Source organism: Artemia sp. Qi Xiang Cuo, chromosome 14, assembly GCF_049724085.1.
Source record: "Artemia sp. Qi Xiang Cuo chromosome 14, ASM4972408v1, whole genome shotgun sequence".
Classification (NCBI taxonomy): domain Eukaryota; kingdom Metazoa; phylum Arthropoda; class Branchiopoda; order Anostraca; family Artemiidae; genus Artemia; species Artemia sp. Qi Xiang Cuo.
The window spans coordinates 23,050,431-23,069,130 of NC_142807.1; the positions used below are offsets into that span (position 1 = coordinate 23,050,431).

The 18,700-nt window shown below is 36.4% G+C and overlaps 1 protein-coding gene across 1 annotated transcript in view; it reads right to left on the reverse strand.

Annotated features, from left to right (window-relative positions):
- Positions 1-2,047: 2,047 nt before the first annotated feature.
- The window catches only part of Achl (La ribonucleoprotein translational regulator Achilles), a 40,244-nt gene continuing 23,591 nt past the window's right edge, over positions 2,048-18,700 (reverse strand). The window contains exons 3-6 of the mRNA XM_089100785.1: positions 16,472-16,715; positions 6,484-6,626; positions 4,237-4,582; positions 2,048-2,520 (exon numbers count right to left, since the gene is read on the reverse strand). Of these exons, the coding sequence (XP_088956911.1) occupies positions 2,240-2,520; positions 4,237-4,582; positions 6,484-6,626; positions 16,472-16,715 (1,014 nt within the window). The 3' untranslated portion in view covers positions 2,048-2,239. The remainder of the gene's footprint in view (positions 2,521-4,236; positions 4,583-6,483; positions 6,627-16,471; positions 16,716-18,700) is intronic.

The window sequence follows — 18,700 nt, forward strand, 5'->3', positions numbered from 1 at the left end:
TCCCGCGACATTGCTTATACGTCCTTTTGGTCATTTGGTTGCACATTATGTCTTTTGATATAGTTCAACATCCTATCAGCATGCAGTGAAAAATTCAACTTAATACCCTTAGTCATTTTTGAGATATTGCAGATACAATCTTTTGACAACATGGATGTACATAGTTTATTTTTATTTAGTTTGACGTCCCCAAAAACATATTTTAAAAGTTTCAACTTAATAAGCTTAGCAGGTCCTTTGATGTCTAAGATACACCCTTTTAACAATTTTGGATGCACGTAGTATCTTTTGATATAGTTCAACACCCCAAAAACATTCCTTAGAATTACAACATAATAACCTCAGCTATCCCTGCATTGTTGCACAGAAGCCCTTTTGAAAGTCTGGATACACATAGTGTATTGATTTAGTTTAACAGCTCCATCAACTTTCAAGGATGTTTCAACCTAATACCCTATTCTGTTCCTGACATATTGTATCTAAGTAATGTTTAGAACCTTTATGTACCTAAACTCTTTTTTTAGTACTATAGTTGTAGCAGTAACTGTGGAACTAGCAGCAGCAATTACAATTACAGCAGCAGTAGTCTCAGTCGCACTCGCAGCAGCAAGTTATCACAGTTGCAGTCACAGTCGCAAGTACTTATAGTTGCCGCCACAAGTAGTTGCAAACGTAAATGGTTGCAATCAAAGTCGAAATTATTTGCAGTCGCAAGTATTCGCAGTTACAAATAGTCACAGTCCCAGGCAGCACTGTCGCGCTGCCTTGAAAGCTGTAAAAGTCAGAACTGCCGAGATTTTCAGGAGTCAATATCATTATATAGTAAACAATCAGTCTACTCTCAAAGCTCTTTCCAGTCATCTTGATTACTTGGCTGATTTAGCTTTACTTAATTTTTTTAATGGACATTTTGAAAAAAAACTTCATTGTTTAAAAAAACATTGTTTTCAGTAAAACACAAGTGACACTAGCTGTTTAAAGGGTTCGGGGGGGGGGGGGGGTGGAGGGTGGAGGGCGAGCAGTATCTCCCTTATTCGTAAACAATTCTTACTCTTTCAGACTTAGGGCATTGTTTTTTTGGTATGTTGATCTATGACAATTAAAAAACACACTGATCTAAATACAGATCGTTTTCAGTAATGCTTAAATGACACTGTCGCCTAAAGAAGCTTTAGGGGCAGCATAGCCCCTTAGATACCGTTATACCTGGTCTTTCCACAAATTCTTGATTTGGCCGACTTTCCAAAAGAAATCCTAATTCGCAGTGACATTTATCTAGAGATACTTGAAAATTCCGATCGATATTGGATTTCAATAAATTGAATTTTATTGAGAGGAATTTATTTATTTTTGTAACAATGAACAGTCATATTGTGGAATTACAGTCAACCTAACATTATTTTCAAATTTTTGAATTATCAAAATTCTAAAGAATCATCGCAATTTCAAAGCCACTCGAGACGGACAAACTAAAATCGGTACTTCGATACCCGGGTCAAGCCTCTATGGATCTAAATATCGAGACAACAGCTTTTGAATTTCACTATCCCAGATACTTAATGAAATTTAAAACCATGGACGCAGATTACCTATTTTGGCTGTGGTGAAAATCAATGAAGTAATATGGATAACTAAATAGTGCTTCTATAGTAGGATTGTTCTCTGTTTGGTAATGCTGGATCCAGAGTTTGAACCCAGCTCCAGGGCCAGAATTTTATTCTAGTGATGAAGATAATGGCAAAGCCTCTCTATGACAATTTAAACCAGAAGTAGAGGGGGTTCAAGCCATTATTCTGGGAAACACGACTTTCATAATAATGGGGAAATAATATAGATTTAAGAAACCTTTACCGATGGGAAGGGAGTGCATGGCTGAAGTATTTTTTGCGCCCCAGCAATAAACTATTTTTGAGCTCTAAATTTGCTTGGTTCTAAAAAAAATATGGACTTAGTTTCTTTTGCTTTAGAACAGCCTTGGAACAAATGAATATGAATAAACTATGATGAATATAATAGTTAAACCATGCTGCTACAATTAACTATTGTGTCTGATTTAACATTTTATTTGATTTAATAAATAAACAAAAGCTTCAATACCATCTTTGCAAACGCTGCAACCAACCAGTGAATAAATAAATAAATAATAGTCGAGGAGTTTATATGGCGTTCGCAAGAGCTAGGTAACTTGTGAAAAAATACAAAGAAAACAAAGTATCACAGCGAGAACATAAAAAAAACTTCACATTTTGGTAACCACACATTCTCCACCCAGAGAGAAACGACCGCGTCTAGCGGCATCGTGGAAACCTTTTGTACCATCAGGACCCAGGGGATATCTGAAAACGTTTGAAGGGACGGAAAGACTGAATGTCTGTGGAGAACGACGACCATATGAGTCATCAGCTGCGTTAATGCGACGCTGTATCCATGGACTACGTGAGGGGGAACTTGTCTCACTTGCAACTCCACGGAAGTAACGAGGACCCTCTGGGCTGGATGCCAACGGACTACGGTTCTGGTCTGAAAAATAAATAGCATGCTTAAAAAAGAAAGATTGAAAAGACGTGGCGAAGATTCAAAGCGAGTTTCACGATAAAGCCTCGTCTTGTTTGCTATTAATAGAAAGAAAAATTAGGATTTAAAATTAGACACATAGTAATCGCGTTTTTTTCCCCCAGATGTTCTAGTTTAACATAAAGCCCACGCAAGAAACTTCGTTTAAAATTTTAGTTTGAATAATCAAAATGCCGCAACACAAGAGAGCCGTTATTTAAAATTTTTTGCGAAAAGGAGGCGGGGGATTTAGACTTAATCTATCAAAAACTAGAACAAAGCAAACTCCGCTGATTAGTGTAACCCATTTTATTCTATCTTGTTGGAATCTGAAAATGCTTAGAATTCCACTTTCCTCCCAAAAAAAGGGCTAAGTTTGCTACCTTAATTTCAGAAATACCTGGACCTTTTCATTTCGATTTTTTTTATACAGAATGTCAGCACAATCCACCTTTCCCAGGCAACTGCTTCTTAACATTAGTCAGAAAATCCGAAGCACAATTTGTGTTTTGCAAACCAATGCACAAACCACTGCTGTGCAGTACACCGCCTTTAAAATAAGTCTGTTCAGATGCATTAAAACATTCACCTAATTTGCCCAAATAGTCTGAATTTGAAAACATTCACAGAAACCGTCAAAATTCGCATCCAATAGCTCCCCCCTTTCCGCTGACTTAATATACTTTCTTTGACCTTCCTATATATTCCGCTTTCTTAGTTTTCTCCAATATTCTAAATCTGTTTTAATTCCTAGGCTCATAGGTGTTTTACAACTACTTTTTGGATAAAAGGCGTATTACAACTAAGTAGCTTATATTCGGTTGTATATTCTGATTTATTGTTACTTTCGTAAAGCTTCTTAAGATGCGCGTAAAACCATCTTAGGTATATCAGATAACAACTCCTACACATTTCCTTGGCTTTTTATCCATCGTTTTTCTTCTTTTCTTACTCGTTGACATTTAGTCTTTAGACTCTAATTTGTCTGTTTTAAGTCTTTTTTTTTTAATTCTTGTTTTGGACCTTGATTTTTTGTTGTCTTTACATTGTTTTCTCTTTTTCTTTTTCAATTAATTTTTAATCTTAGCTTTTCCTTAATTTTTCACTACTCTTCACGATTTTCTGACTCGGCCTTCAAAGTCAAATTTTATGAATGTTAAAATTATTTTAGAGTGTATCTTCTGCGTAGAAGGGGAAACTTTGATTAAAAACTAATTTGGGAGTTGGTTTCAGAATATTGTTACCATCTCTTGAAATCTTAAGAGTCACCTTCTAACCTAAGAAAAAAGAATCACCGTCTATAAACCTTTGTTTCGGAGGTAGTTGCTTCTTTTTATCAAATATAGATCTCCGTTTACTTTTGCCATATATTTTACTGTAGCCTAGTTTGTTCTACATAAATTTGTTTATTATAATATTTATTTATCTATTAATAATATTTATTATAATATTCATTTATAATATAATATTTACCAGATCCTGTTAATCATCTTCTAAGATTTGTTCCATAACATTCTAATCAATTTTTTTTATTGCATTTTTTTATTTATTGTATTTTTTTATTGTTTTTTTATTGTAGTTTTTTTTTTAATCTATTTTACTTTTTTTGCATTTCGAGATATATATTTATTTCGTACTGCTGCTATCGGCTATTGACGACCACCTTCAAATAATTCTATTTACCTTTGTTACGGAAATAGTTGCTTCTTTTCATAAACGGAGAGCCAGATGGTGTGGAATTCTGAGATGAATTGTTGCAAATTTGCAGCTGTCTTCTCTGCATGTGTGGTGAGATTTCGGCATCTGAACTGCTAATATTTGGCGTGTCAAAGCCACTTCCAGAAAAGTCAGCTACAGCTCGGAGGTGGGTGACATTGCGACGCTTTCGCTTGTCATTACGATTGCGTGAATCGGAACGAAGAGCTTGAATGCTTGGAGACTCTGGTCGGCTTCCATTTGGGCTCGATTCCTGACTCTTTTTAACATTTTTATTTGTTTTTCTCGGCTCACGCTTTGCCACCTCAACAATCTAAAAAAACAAAAAACATGTAGCCATAGATACAATTTCCAATAAACAGATATGCGAAAAAATAGAAAGAATCAGATGGGAAGACATAAGTAGCAAAAAGAATCTTGTAAGCGATAATGAGAAAAAGTTAACGTATTATATTGAAGTTTCCAAACCACGCAGTTTATAAAAAATAATCTAGAAGGAATTTCTGCTCCTAAAAGTGACAAAAGAAATAGATCACACATGAGTTGCGGTACCAGATACGTTAAGAATGCCTAGTATGCTCATAATAGGCGTATGTCCAGGCTTTTTGTAGCCATCCCGGAGGTGCTGATCTTCGTTTCATAGCCCTTCAGCCAGAAAGTGCAATGGAGGGTTGGGGGCCAGCCATACTGTGCTTTTGCATACCCTTCCTGTTTACCAGTCCCAGATTTTTTCCAAAGTACTAATTTACAGCTGGGTTGACGCTGGCTGTGCTTTCAGAGCCACGCTACTGACCCAGGTCTCAATCCAAATAATCGACAGCACTCTGCTAGGACCGAGGGCAGAGGGCACGCTAACCAATGTTGAGGAGAGGGCAATTCCAACCTCCTGGATTTGTCCTCCACTAAATTTTTTGGTCCGTTTAGAAAAATACTTTTTGTTGTTTTTATTGAAATAATAAAAAATAAATGAAGAAGTGCCCTCTCCTAAATTTAAAAAAACACTTTTTCATGTTTTCATATAAGATATAAAAAAAACCTCACTCTGCCCACACCTACCCCTCCTTTTCATGGACTGGAACCCTTGGGAGGACTAATTCAATACAATCCACCAGTAAGTATCAGGGTCCCTCCTTTATTAAAAGGTTCCCCCAAATCTCAAGTTAAGCACGACCCTGTCTCTATAATATTTTTCTTTGGTAAAAATTGAATGCCAAAAGACTTGAAGACTTGAAACGCAATAATCCAAACAGACATAGAAGATTCAACACACCCATTTCGCAAAGTCTTTAGAGGACCTTGCCAAAAAGTCCAAACTGCGATGTTTTGTTTGATTTGATACCCAGTGGCTTAATTTAACTCACCTTTTGAACTTTAATTACTTAGCCACTATAACTACTTAAAGTTTTTGACTCAAGACTCAATCTATAGACTCAAGTTTTTGAGTCTATAGATTTTTTTCCGGTGGCGAATCCAGGGTGGAGGGGTTACTTGGAATGCAGCTATTGCTAGCATTCATATTAACCTGTCAAACACCAATGGGTAATTCTCCTCCCGATTCTGTTTTGTCAGTTTAACTTTTTGCACTTATTTCTTACACATATCTGCCACATACTGAGGGGAAAATCCCTCCCTTACTTGGGTATGGTTTCTACTTACACTTATATGAATATGCGGAGCAAAGTAAAGCAGACAAGTTACAGCCAGTCACTCAAGATAAAATTAGGAGTCTATAAGTACAATTCATTCATGTTTCCAAGCCACCTCCTCTTTCCCTTCCAAGAAAAAATTACTATAAGCACAATTCATTCATGTTTCCAAGCCACCTCCTCTTTCCCTTCCAAGAAAAAATTACTTACTCCCTCAGAAGACTCTATCAAAAAATTATTCAGACTCTAAGGATTTCTAAAGAGAAACCCTTAGACTCTTAAGACAGACTTTCTTTTATTGAATACTACAGGAAAGGAGAATGAGGGGAGGTGAGTTGCAATTCGTATGTAGAATATAATTTCGAGGAAAAATTAAGCAGCAAAACTACTTAGTCTGTTGGTGATGGCATTCAAAATTTAAGCCCTCATAAAACAAATCCTAAAAAAATATTCCTAAAAGATGCCTCAATGTTAAATCCTACTTTTTATCATAAAGTAGATATGGTCTGTATATTAAGCTTCAGTTTTAGAATTTTTAAATGATGATTAAGAAATCATAAAATATTACCTTAATCAAGCCAGTTAAATAATTGTCAGTTGAACAGCTTTTTGCCGATTCAGTGCACTCAAATTCGATTAACGCACAAATTTTGTTTGTCATATCTGGATTTCGTGCGGCAACACTGCGAACTTCAGCTGGCATTGATGTCCCTAAGAAGAAACATCTATTAAAAGCTATATTAAACAACTCCAGAAAATAATACGAAAACACTAGTAACATCCCATATATCATAGAAAATGTATATTAAAAAAACTTGCACAGTCAATAGTTTTATCGATATAGTAGATGCCGTTATAATTATTTTGTTTTAGCAAGATACACACGCCCATCGATTACTTGATAATGTGTCGCTTTGCAAGACACTTCGCTTTGCAAGACCTCCACTTAGAACCATCTCCCCACAGGAAGGTTATCCCTGAGCTCCTGTCTGCTGATCGCTTTAAAGGGAATTTCTAGAAAGACAATTCTAGGGGAAAAACTGATGTAAAAAATTGAAAAGTGGTAAATTAACCACAGGAATCAAGTTTTTGCGACCCGGCACAATAACAGACGTCATAAGAAAAAGTATCTAGTATAAAAATCAAATAATTCCGAAAAATGAAGGTTTTTTCAAACCAAGACAGTAAAAGGCCAATTAAGATATACAAATAAGGAAATTCAGCTCGCCTTGTTTTCTTTTTGTGTGTTTGAGTAAATTTTTTCCTGATTGTATACATCCAAAATGTTATTTCTGTCCATCTAAAACATACTAATATGTTATTATTACCGTGTATTAACTAGAGCTAATATGATGTAGTATTTGGATATATTACCCCGCGTTCGATAAGCTTAATTTTTTATTTTTAGCGTTAAATGGGCAACTGCAATTATTGAGTTGCGTTTAATAACACTTATTAGCCCTATAAAATTAATTATTTGCTTATTTTCCGTTCAAGCTTAATAAGCTATAAGTCGTTCTTTTCTAGATTAATTAAAAACACTTTTTCCACGAAATAATTTTTTCAAAAAAAAGTTAAGGACTCCATTAAACCAAAAATGAATAAAAATAGAATCAAATAACCAAGCATACAACTACCACAAATCAGTATCAATAAATAAATGAAACCCAAAACAAACAGAAATTAAAATAAATAACACAGTCAAACTCAAAACGAGCAGAAATTAATATGAGAAGGGTTCTAAAACTCTATGCTTTCTAAAAGTCAGAATATAACTTGTACTTTACAGAAAAAAAATCAAATGAATTTAATGAAAAAATGTGCAATGTTAGTTTAGTATACATATGCTGATATTAATTCCTTAAAATCTTAAACAATTTTTTATTTCTAGTTATAAAAATTAAAATATTTAAAAGATTTTTTTTACTATTAGTAAGGGCACTAGCCCTCTCAATTCCCAATTGAATGAGCCCTTTTTTTAAGTTTGTAAGACAACGCTTTCTATAAAAAAAAAAACCTAATATGCCCCTAGGGCATAACTTAAAACTTTGGCCCCGGGGGTTGTGGTTGGTTTGTCATACTCAAAGACACAATTTACAGACCTTTCAACTACGTTGAACAAACTAGCTCTATCAAGATTTTGAGTGAATGTGTTTGAGGAAATGGTGGGGATGAGAGGGGGGTTAGTTGCCCCCCCAGTCACTTTCGATTATTAAAAAGGGCACCAACCCTTTCAATTTCCAATCCAATGAGCCATTTTTAAAGTTTCTACAACAACACATTCTATAAAAACCACAGTTTATAGAATTAGCAGTATGATCATTCTCTATCTCTCCCATTATAAAAACCCGGACAGGGGTGCGAGTGCTCCGGAGAACGTTTTTGCAGATAGAAACATAGGCGTTATCAGATCTTTTCGCGGGTAGACAAGTCAGATTTCTCTTGGACACGAAACAAGTGGAAACCCGCTATTACGAATAATGCACTTTAACCATTTCTCAGTGATTGACGATAACAGACTAATCCGCTAAGGCAGAAACAAGTGGGAGGAGCTTTTTGTTCGCACCGAGACCGAAGACCAGAAACTATCTGCGATAAGCTTACTGTCTATAAACTGTGATAAAAACCTTATATGCCCCCAGGGCATGGCTTACAACCCGTGCCCTGAGGGTTGTGGGGGGGGGGGGCTTGTCATCCTCAGAGACCAAATTTCCCGAACTTCTAACTACGTTGAACAAAATGGTTATCTCAAATTTTGATTGAATGTGTTTGGGGAAATGGTGGGCGTGAGAGGGGGGTTAGGTGCCCTTCAATCACTTTCAACTATTAGAAAGGGCACTAGCTCTTTCAATTTCCAATCGAATGAGCCCTTTTTGAAGTTTCTACAGCAATGTTTTCTATAAAAAAACCTTATACGCCCCCAGGGCATAACTTACAACCCTTGCCCTGAGGGTTGTGTGGGGGGGGGGGGTTGTCATCCTCAAAGACCTAATTTCCAGAACTTTCAACTACATTGACAAAAATGGCTATCTCAAAATTTTGATTGGATGTGTTTGGGGAAATGGTGGGCGTAAGAGGGGGGGTTATTTGCCCTTCAATCACTTTCCACTTTTAATAAGGGCACTAGCCCTTTCAATTTTCGATAGAATGAGCCCTTTTTGAAGTTTCTACGTCAACGCTATCTATAAAAACCTTATATGACCCCAGCGCCTAACTTACAACCCTTGCCATGAGGTGTGAAAGGTTTGTCATTTCCAGAACGTTCAACTACGTTGAACAAAATGGCTATCTCAGTATTTTGATTGGATGTGTTTGGGGAAATGGTGGGCGTGAGAGGGGGTTAGTTGCCCTCCAATCACTTTCGACTATTAAAAACAGCACTATCCCTTTCAATTTCCAATCGAATGAGCCCTTTTTGAAGTTTCTACGACAACACTTTCTATAAAAACCTTCCCCTGGGGTTATTTCCCATCCAATTACTATCGACTATTAAAAAGCACTAGCCCTTTCAATTTCCAATTGAATGAGCCCTTTTTGTTTCTACGACAACACTATGTATAAAAACCTTACATGCCCCCAGGGCACAACTTACAACCCTTGCCCTCGTGGGTTTGGGGGGTTTGTCATCCTCAAAGACATAATTTCCAGGGGATCTCTCAAAATTTTGATTGCATGTGTTTGGGGGAATGGTAGGCGTTCGAGGGGGGTTAGTTGCCCTCCAATCACTTTCGACTATTAAAAATGGCACTAGCCCTTTGAATTTCCAATCGAATGAGCCCTTTTTGAAGTTTCTACGACAACACTTTCTATGAAAACCTTATATGCCCCCAGGGCATTACTTATAACCCTTGCCCTGAGGGCTAAGGGGGGAGTGTCCTCCTCAGACACAATTTCCAGATCTTTCAACTACGTTGAACAAAATGATTATCTAAATATTTTGATTGCATATCTTTGGGGAAATGGTGGGCGTGAAAAGGGTGTTAGTTGCCTTCCAATCACTTTCGGCTATGCAAAAGGGCTCAAGCCCTTCCAATTTCGAATCGAGGGAACCCTTTTTGAAGTTTCTACGACAGCTCCTTCGACACGAAGTGCCCTGGTTTAAAACCAAGAAACCAAAAAAAATAATACATTGTGCCAACATAGTTCTTTACTTAGGCAGCGCTATTGCACTGCCTATGATAGAAAATTCTTATTGTATTCATTTATCAGGAAAAATTACTTATTTTTTTCCAATAATGAGGCAGCGTGAATTTAGCAGTTAGTTACGTCGGGATAATTAGATAAATCAGCCTTATGGGTGGTTAACCCATAAAACAGACAAGGATCTTTTCGAGACCAAGTTTGTATCTGTGATTATTGCTCGGAGGGGTTTATTCTCTTTCAGAGTGGGGGGCGGGAGGGGGGGGGGGGTTAAAAAAACTTTTGAAGACGCATACAAATTTGCTTGCATGCATTTTGTTACGTTTTTACGAGTTGGAAAAAAATTCGGGGGAGGGGAAGGTCAAACCCTGTAGCATCCTCCGCTGGATACGGCCTTGCTCGAGGCAGCGTTCGATCATATGATATGGAGCAGATAATGGTCATACACAAAACCTCAGCAAAACAGTGGTAATTACGAAAACGGTCATGAACCGGTTCCTTGTTGAACCTGCAGTATTCAATCTCTGCAGATGTTAAATATAAAAATCAATAGTTTTTAACCAGTTAAAAAGTTTTTTAAGCACTTTTATAAAAAAAATTCCTTATTCTAATCAAACGATCCTTGTGTTTCAGGAGTCGTTGTTTAAAAATCGGAATAAAATGTCTAACTATAGTGTAAAGAGCAGGATATTGAGGAGGAGGTAGCCCCCCTCATAAATGGAATAATTTAGGTTGATTTGAAGTTTTAATATTGCTTCTTACTTTCAGTTGAAAAATTTGCTTTTCTAATATAATTTCTGATCATTTTTCAAATAATCCAAGGGAAACCTGCTTTCACCTCCATGGAAATTCCCACCCACGAACAATTTCTTGATGGAGACCATTTAAAATGTTTTCCCGGGACATTAACCGCGGACACTTCCCTCCTCACCGAATAACCCCCCCCCCCCACACACACACAAACACGCGTACATTTTTTGCAGACGTTTCCGCCAGAAAATTTTTCCTCATACTGTCATTCGAAAAAAGACGGTTTTTATTGAATTTCTGGTCGTTTTTGTATTCACACTGGGAATCCCCCCTATGTGGAAAATTTTTCCTAAAAAAACTGGAAGGTTTCTACCGCGGAAAATTTCACCAGGGTGAATTACTCCTGGTGATAATTCCCCACGGGAATTATCAAAGCGGAAAATCTCCCTCCACGGAAAAATCCGAAAGAGAATTCTAACCCCACTAAAATTTTCCCCCATACAGCTCCTCCAAAAAATCTCGCCAAAGAGAAAGTAAAATAAATAAAAAGAATTTCGTATAGGAATTCTGGGAAATTCCCCCTGTGTAAAATTTCCCCTTGAAAGCTCAACCGCAGAAACTTCCCTCCAAACAGAAAATTCTCCCAGTAACCCCTTCCCCCCGAAATAAATACTTCCCAATAACTGAAACTATACATGAGGAATGTGTAAATTTTTTAATTCGGAGCCCTTCACCCTGGGGGCTGTGGGGGGGGGAGGGGTCATGTCATCCCCAAAGGCATAATTATTGGACTTGTTAGCTATGTTGAACAAAATGTCCATCTCAAAATTTTGACCAACCGACTTCGGGGAAAAAGGGGTGTTGGAGGGGGCTTGTTGCCCTCCAATATTTTTGGTCACTAAAAAGTGCACTAGAACATTTAATATCCTTTTAAATGAGCCCTCTCCTGATCTTCTAGGACGCCGAATCTGATGATTTGACTTTCATCAAGATTCCATGACTTTTGTGGGATGTTTCCCCCTTTTTCGAAAATAAGGCAAACTTTCTCAGGCTCATAACTTTTGATGGGTAACATTGAACTTAATGATTAGTACATATTTAGAATCAAAATGAAGAACTAATTCTTTTGTTGTATGTATTGTTTTCAAAATTGCGTTAAATTGTAAAATTTTGGTTACTATTGGGCCGAGTCACTCCTTACTTACAGTTCTTTACCAAGAACTGCTTGATTCATCCAGCCTGATGCGGCCTTTCACGGAAAGCCAGGGGAGAATTTATTTTTTAGGTTATAATCAAGAATACCCCCAAAAATACTTAGGTTTGAAACCCAGGGGTTTTCCTTAGATAAGGTTTGTACGTAGTAGGGTATAAAATGCTACTTCGGATAGAAAGTATTATTGACTTTTGACAGGCTTCATGGTTGACATGGAGCGTAATAAATTTTAAATAACCGGAAGTAAACCCAAGGCAGGACAATTACATATAAGATTAAGCAACGAATACAGAAAAGCCAAAATTGGATTTGATCACTTCCGTAGTACCCGCCAAATTATCCATCCAGAAATAAAAAAATTACCTACTAAGTATCAAACCACTTATGAAAGAGTTCAGCAAAATGGTTAGATAAACAAAATATCAATTGGCATTGAAATCAAGTTATTAGGACAAACCTTCCAAGACAGAAAATGAAATGAACATCAGCAAGCATGTAAGGTTTTTGAATTTAAACAATATAACACATGTATGTGCGCACTTTTTTTGTTTTTGGGGGGGGGGGGGGGGGGGTCATTCGTGAAAACTCCAAAAACAGCCAAATTGAACGGATTTTACAAAATTATTGGAAAAGCACGTGATTTCACAGGATTATGCACTCGTCCACGCTTTATTTTTGTTCATGAAATGAATTATCAAAAGAAATGACAATTGATGAAAATAGTACTTATTATCACCCTATTCCAAGGGGATGTTTTTGCTGGGTTATGCTAATGGGCAGGAATCGAAACAGCCAGACTTTCAATGAAGGGGAAAAATTATCAAAACTTGTATATAAATCAGAATTCTCAAGTTCGACTATTGCAGTAGTTCTTCAAAACCCCTTGAAAATTTTTCTCAAGCCCCAAAGGTCCAGGGGCGAATCTCCAGCATTTTTAGTGCGTGGGGGGAAGGGGGGCAAGGGGGGGGGGGGGGGGTTACATATCCGGATAGTCAAAGGGCATGGGATGTATAATAATTTTTTCTTCACATTATTAGGGGGCAACTGCCCCCCTTCCCACCCCCAAATGACGCCCCTGCTAAGGTCCTTTAAGTTCTCATCACTAATATATTGCTGTATGTGCTGTTATTTTTTATTATTGTCTGTTGACAAAATATGAATAAGTATCTAAAATACAATATCTTGAATAAATATATTTTAAAACTTGAGAAAAACAGTCAATCATAAGTGAACATTTATTATACTCGTTATTTTATTGTACCTAATCAGAATAATAAACTAATTTTTAGATAAGCTGTTAGTGGTCCTCGATGTCTACGCTGAAATGGAGCCCTGGGTTTTAGTTTGAGATTACACTGACATGAACTTAGTTGAGACAAAGAAACAAAGGAGAAAGTGGGGAAAAGGTAGCTACTAAACCTGATTTCAAGGAAAATTTCTAATTCAAAATTCTCTCGCGTCACATCGTAAAACGAACAATAATAATAAAGCATTTTGTACAGCTACTTTTATTATCCGCCTAATGGTTCAACAACCGGCTGATCGTGTCAAAACAACGCAAGTCACGACACAACTAACTTGAGTAGTTATAATTACCTCCCATATTTCAGATTTGAAATAGTTGTATCTGCAATAATAGAAATTTGTTATTATACTAAAATGAATAAAATGATATTGAGGTTTCTGCCCCGTCACCTTGATTACAGTAGCATGCCATAAAAGAGTTGCTACAACGGTGGTAAAAATGTTCCTCGACAAGTTTTCAAAACCATAAAAACATTATCCATCTATTCGAAAGGTATAAGAAATCAGGAAAAAATCAATGAATTCGGAGACAAATCAAACAGTTCGTGGTAACGAACTGTAAGTAAGGAACGACCCGGCTCAATGGCAACCGAAACTCTAAAAAACGGAATTTTGATACCAAAAGATACATCAAAAGAATCAAATTTTAATGCTGATTACAAATATATAAGTTTCATCAAGTTTAGTTATACCCATCAAAAGTTACGCACCTGCATAAATTTGGCTGATTTTAGAAAAAAGGGGGAAAGACCCCCTAAAAGTTATAGAACCTTAATGAAAATCACACCATCATATTCAGCGTATCAGAGAACCGTACTGTCGAGTTTTCAAGCTCCTATCTACAAAATTTTGGAATTTTCCATTTTTTGCCAGAACAAAGATCACGGATGCGTGTTTATTTATTGTTTTTTTTTCCCAGGGGTGATCGTATCGACCCAGTGGTCGTAGAATATTGTGGGAGGGCTCATTCGAACGGAAATTGAAAGTCCTAGTGCCATTTTTTAGTGACCAAAAAAATGGAGGGCAACTAGGCCCCCTCCCACGCTCATTTTTTTCCGAAAGTCACCCGATCAAAATTTTGAGATAGCCATTTTGTTCAGCATGGTCGAAAATATGATAAAAATGTATTTTAGGATGACTTAATCCCCCAAAGTCCCCGGGGGGAGGGCTGAAAGTTATGAACTTTACACAATGTTAACATATAGTATTGGTTATTGGGAAGAATACAGACATTTTCAGGGGGGATTTTTTCTGGTAGGTGAGGGGAGGGGGTGGATCGGGGATTATATGGGAGGATGTTTTCCTGAAGGAAGTTTTCATGGGGGAAGGGACATTGCTATGAAGGGGGCGCCGGATTTCCCAGCATTATTAAAGAAAAAGATCAGAAATATAAAAAAACAAGTTTTTCAACTGATTTCAACTTATCAACTGATTGGGATTAAGGGGTCATTTTTAAAGAGTTGTAAAAAAATTCGAACTTCAGCTTCAAGAGCAAGGTATTGACTAGGGGGCGAACCCCCCAATATACGTGTTAAAATTGTATGAACATAGAAGTTCGTTACGTAAGTTACGTATATTTATTACTAATAAAAACGTTCGTAAATAAAATTAAACAAGTTTCGAGAAAGCCATTTAACCAAATAAAAGTGAAATTAATATGAAAATTTTGTTTTAATTATTCGTGTACGGTGAGCCAAAATCAAAACCTGCATTAGCCTAATTCAAAAACGTTCAAAAATTAAATAAAAAATTTTTTTTTTAACTGAAAGTAAGGAACGACGTTAAAGCTTAAAACGAACAGAAATTATTTCGTATATGAAGGGGGCTGTCCCCTCCTCAACGCCTCGCTCTTTACGCTAAAGTTTCACTTTGTCTCACAACTTTATTTTTTTAAAACAATAAAAAAAACTTTAGCGTAAACAGCGAGGCGTTGAGGAGGGGACAGCCCCCTTCATATACGGAATAATTTCTGTTCGTTTTAAGTTTTAACGTCGTTCCTTACTTTCAGTTAAAACAACTTGTTTTTTTTTTATTTAATCACTGGTAGTGTCAATATTATGCCAATGCAACATTGCTTGTATTTTGTTTCGTGTCCGGGGGGGGGGCTGCAGAAATGCTCCACGAAAGAGAAAAGGCTTAAAAGTAATCTACATTATATCCCATTTTAATGAAATCAAAAAACTCAGAATCGCTGATGACAGGGATGAAGCAATAGCGACAGTGCTTGCAGTTTTTTTACGGTGGGGGGAGAAGCTCCTTGAAGGGAAGCAAGAATTTCACATCCTGTTTACAAGAAATATTTCTATTTTAAATATTTGTTTTAGCCCTTTTTGGCAGAAGCCGGCAGGCTAGAGTCACTACGTTTGTATATTACGACTTAAATTATTACCTTCGTCAACAAGCACGTTTGCCAAGAAATAATTTTCATTTCAAAATATTAGCCAGTTCTACTAACGACTTGACATTTATATTATTGCCAAAAACATTGTTTTCAAACAGAGTGTCGACTGTTTATGCAACACGAGTGGAGTAAAAAAATCTTGGCAAAAATATTACATTAAGAAAAAATAACTATGTCAAATTGCAGATGGCTAAACATTTTTTGCAAAAAATAAACATAACAAAGAATAAAATGACACTGCTAGCCTAAAAGCGAGGAAAGGGTGATTCCCCTTCACTTTTCAGGGCAGATCAGTATTTTGAGAACAATAGGCTTTTAAAATGTTCTCTATTTAAACTTTGTTGAATAAAAACATCGATTTTTTTATTATTTCTTTTGAAAATAACTTTCAATTTGAAACCGAAAATGTAACTTTATCTATTGAAGAAATTATCAAATAGAATTTCGGCTAAAAACTATATAATAACTCGTCTAATTAATGGAAATAAACTATTTAATTATTTGAAGAAAACTTGTAAGTATTTTAAATTAATAGGATCTAGGATGCCTGAAATTTAAAATAAATGGCGGGTAGAAAATATCCTCTTAAAACCGAAGTTTGTATTGCTAAGCTGTTTTTGCAAGGAAAAAGTAAAGCCACCTCAGACTGAAGCCAAATCTTAGGGTTTTTTTTTTTTTTTTTTTTTTTTTTTTTTTTTTTTTTTACTCTTTTTGCTAAAATACAAGGGTCAAAAAAGAAACACATACCTGGTCGTAAAATACGAATAGAAGCAATAGGACCAAATTTTGAAAATAATTCAGCCATTCCCTCAATGCTTGCCTTTTCTTGGGAAATACCAATGGCAACAATTGTACGGGACGGCGTAGTCTGATCAATTTCTGGGAGTGGGGCTACACGGCGAACTTTAGTACCAGCATCATTTACTTCTAGCTTGTCTGATTTGCGGCAGGCGAATGCGACCTGACGCCAGTCACGAGTTTCATGCTTAACCTTGAAATGAACAAAACATTAAACTGCTATTTTTGAGGGAAAGTTAATTTGATAAGTGGGAAAGAGTGACGGACTTACAATCACTTCAAAAATTTATACGAACAAAAATTGTGCCATTTCTACAGTCTTAAAACAATTAGTGAATGGCAAATTCGAATTAGTCAAATTAAAAATTTGACTAATCACCAAGAACATATCCAGGATTTTTTTTTAAATTACAAAAAAACTTCAAAAAATACATAAAAATTGTTTATATTCATTTTCGTTACGTTTTTACGATTCGGACAAAACATTTCGGGGGGAGAGGTTCAAACCGCTTAACCTCCCCTGGATACGGCCTTGATGATCACCATTGGCATCTCCACTTTTTCAGTTCTGTCATACACTTTTTTCTTACGTCAATTTTTTGGATTAGCCACGAAAGCTTTCATTAAAAGATTAATATCCCCAAGTTGGGTGCTTCCGTCTACGAAAATAGAAGCATAAAGATATTCCTGCTTTCCAAGTGAATTATCAGGTGAAGTGGGTCGCAAAACCACCTGCATCTCAGCATTTCTAATCGAGCCAAGCTCTTTCTTAGAATAATATAAACTACGTGTCTGGAGTTAGGCCAGCAGAGATGAGATAGATCTCACGTTATTTCCATATTTCTAAAGCCTTAGCCAAAAGCCAATAGACGCCGTTGGGTGTTTCATTCAATGGCAAATTAAAAAAAAGGGATTGCAACTGACCTTGAAATTTCAACAGGTTTTAAGGAAAGAATCGTTATCTTTAGTGTTTTTTCCAAGTTTAAACCTTAAGATTTGAGCACCTCTGCCATGACAAAAAAGAGAAAATCACAAGAAAATTAGTGGCGGTTCTAGGCCTTAGCAGGAGGGGGGGGGGGGCAGCGGCCCCCTATTTCTTCTTATATCTGACATTAAATTACTTTTATTTTATATTTTTAAATTCCTATGGAATATATCCCCCCGGTTATGAGGCCTAAAACCGCTACTGATGAAAAGTATTCAAAATGGTGGGATATACTGTACAAAAACCATATTTATTCCAGGGTAGGGGGAAAGGCTGAAAGTCCTTCAAGTTTAATTTCAAACTTTCGAACTAAAACAATTTTATCTATTGAATAAAATCCTTACCCCCCCCCCCCTCCCCGCCTAAAAATTCGTTTACGATTTTACCCCAATAGTAAGCTATTAGTGAGGTGAGATCATTTTCCTAAAAATGAAGACATTTACTCATCAAAAACTATCAATAGTGTCCATAGAATATTCGTTGCCGGACCTCTCCAGAAAACCCTGCATATATGCATCTCAATATGTTTCATATAATTTGTCTCATTGAAGTGTAAGATGAAATTACCCCCCTCCCGCAACGAAATGCAAGGACTTCCAATCACCAAAGCCCTGATTATAGGCACTTGAGATCAGGCCAGGCATATGTGCAGGTTTGCATCTGAATGAGGCAAGGGGGAGAGGTAGCCCCTTTTTTGGGCCCCAATTTGCAAAATCATGATATGGAAACACATTACGATTAGAAATTGACGACGGGATCAAAACACATAGCCTAAGGGTGACTGTGGCCATAAGCTTTTTTCGGCACGGCATTTACTACTTTATATGTGTTGAAAAGGTTCCATGCAAAAAATTCTATTGGCCACGTTTTGTTAATGATGATTCTTGCATAAAATATAGAACAATTAATTGGTAGTTTGACTGAAATGATTAGCACATAAAGCAGAATATATTAAATCAGATTGCGATAAATGGTTTAATCACAAAGGAATCCAATCAGTCAACAATGAGTTGACCAGTTTGACCTGGATTACAAAATTAAGGAACAAGATTTCACAAATAATAAATTTTTAATTATTATTGTCAATTAGTTATAATTGTCAATTAGTTATAATCCATTAAATTAGCAAAAAGAATTATCTGATGACCCATTATAATAGATTAATCACTTACGTATGTAGGAAACCATCAATT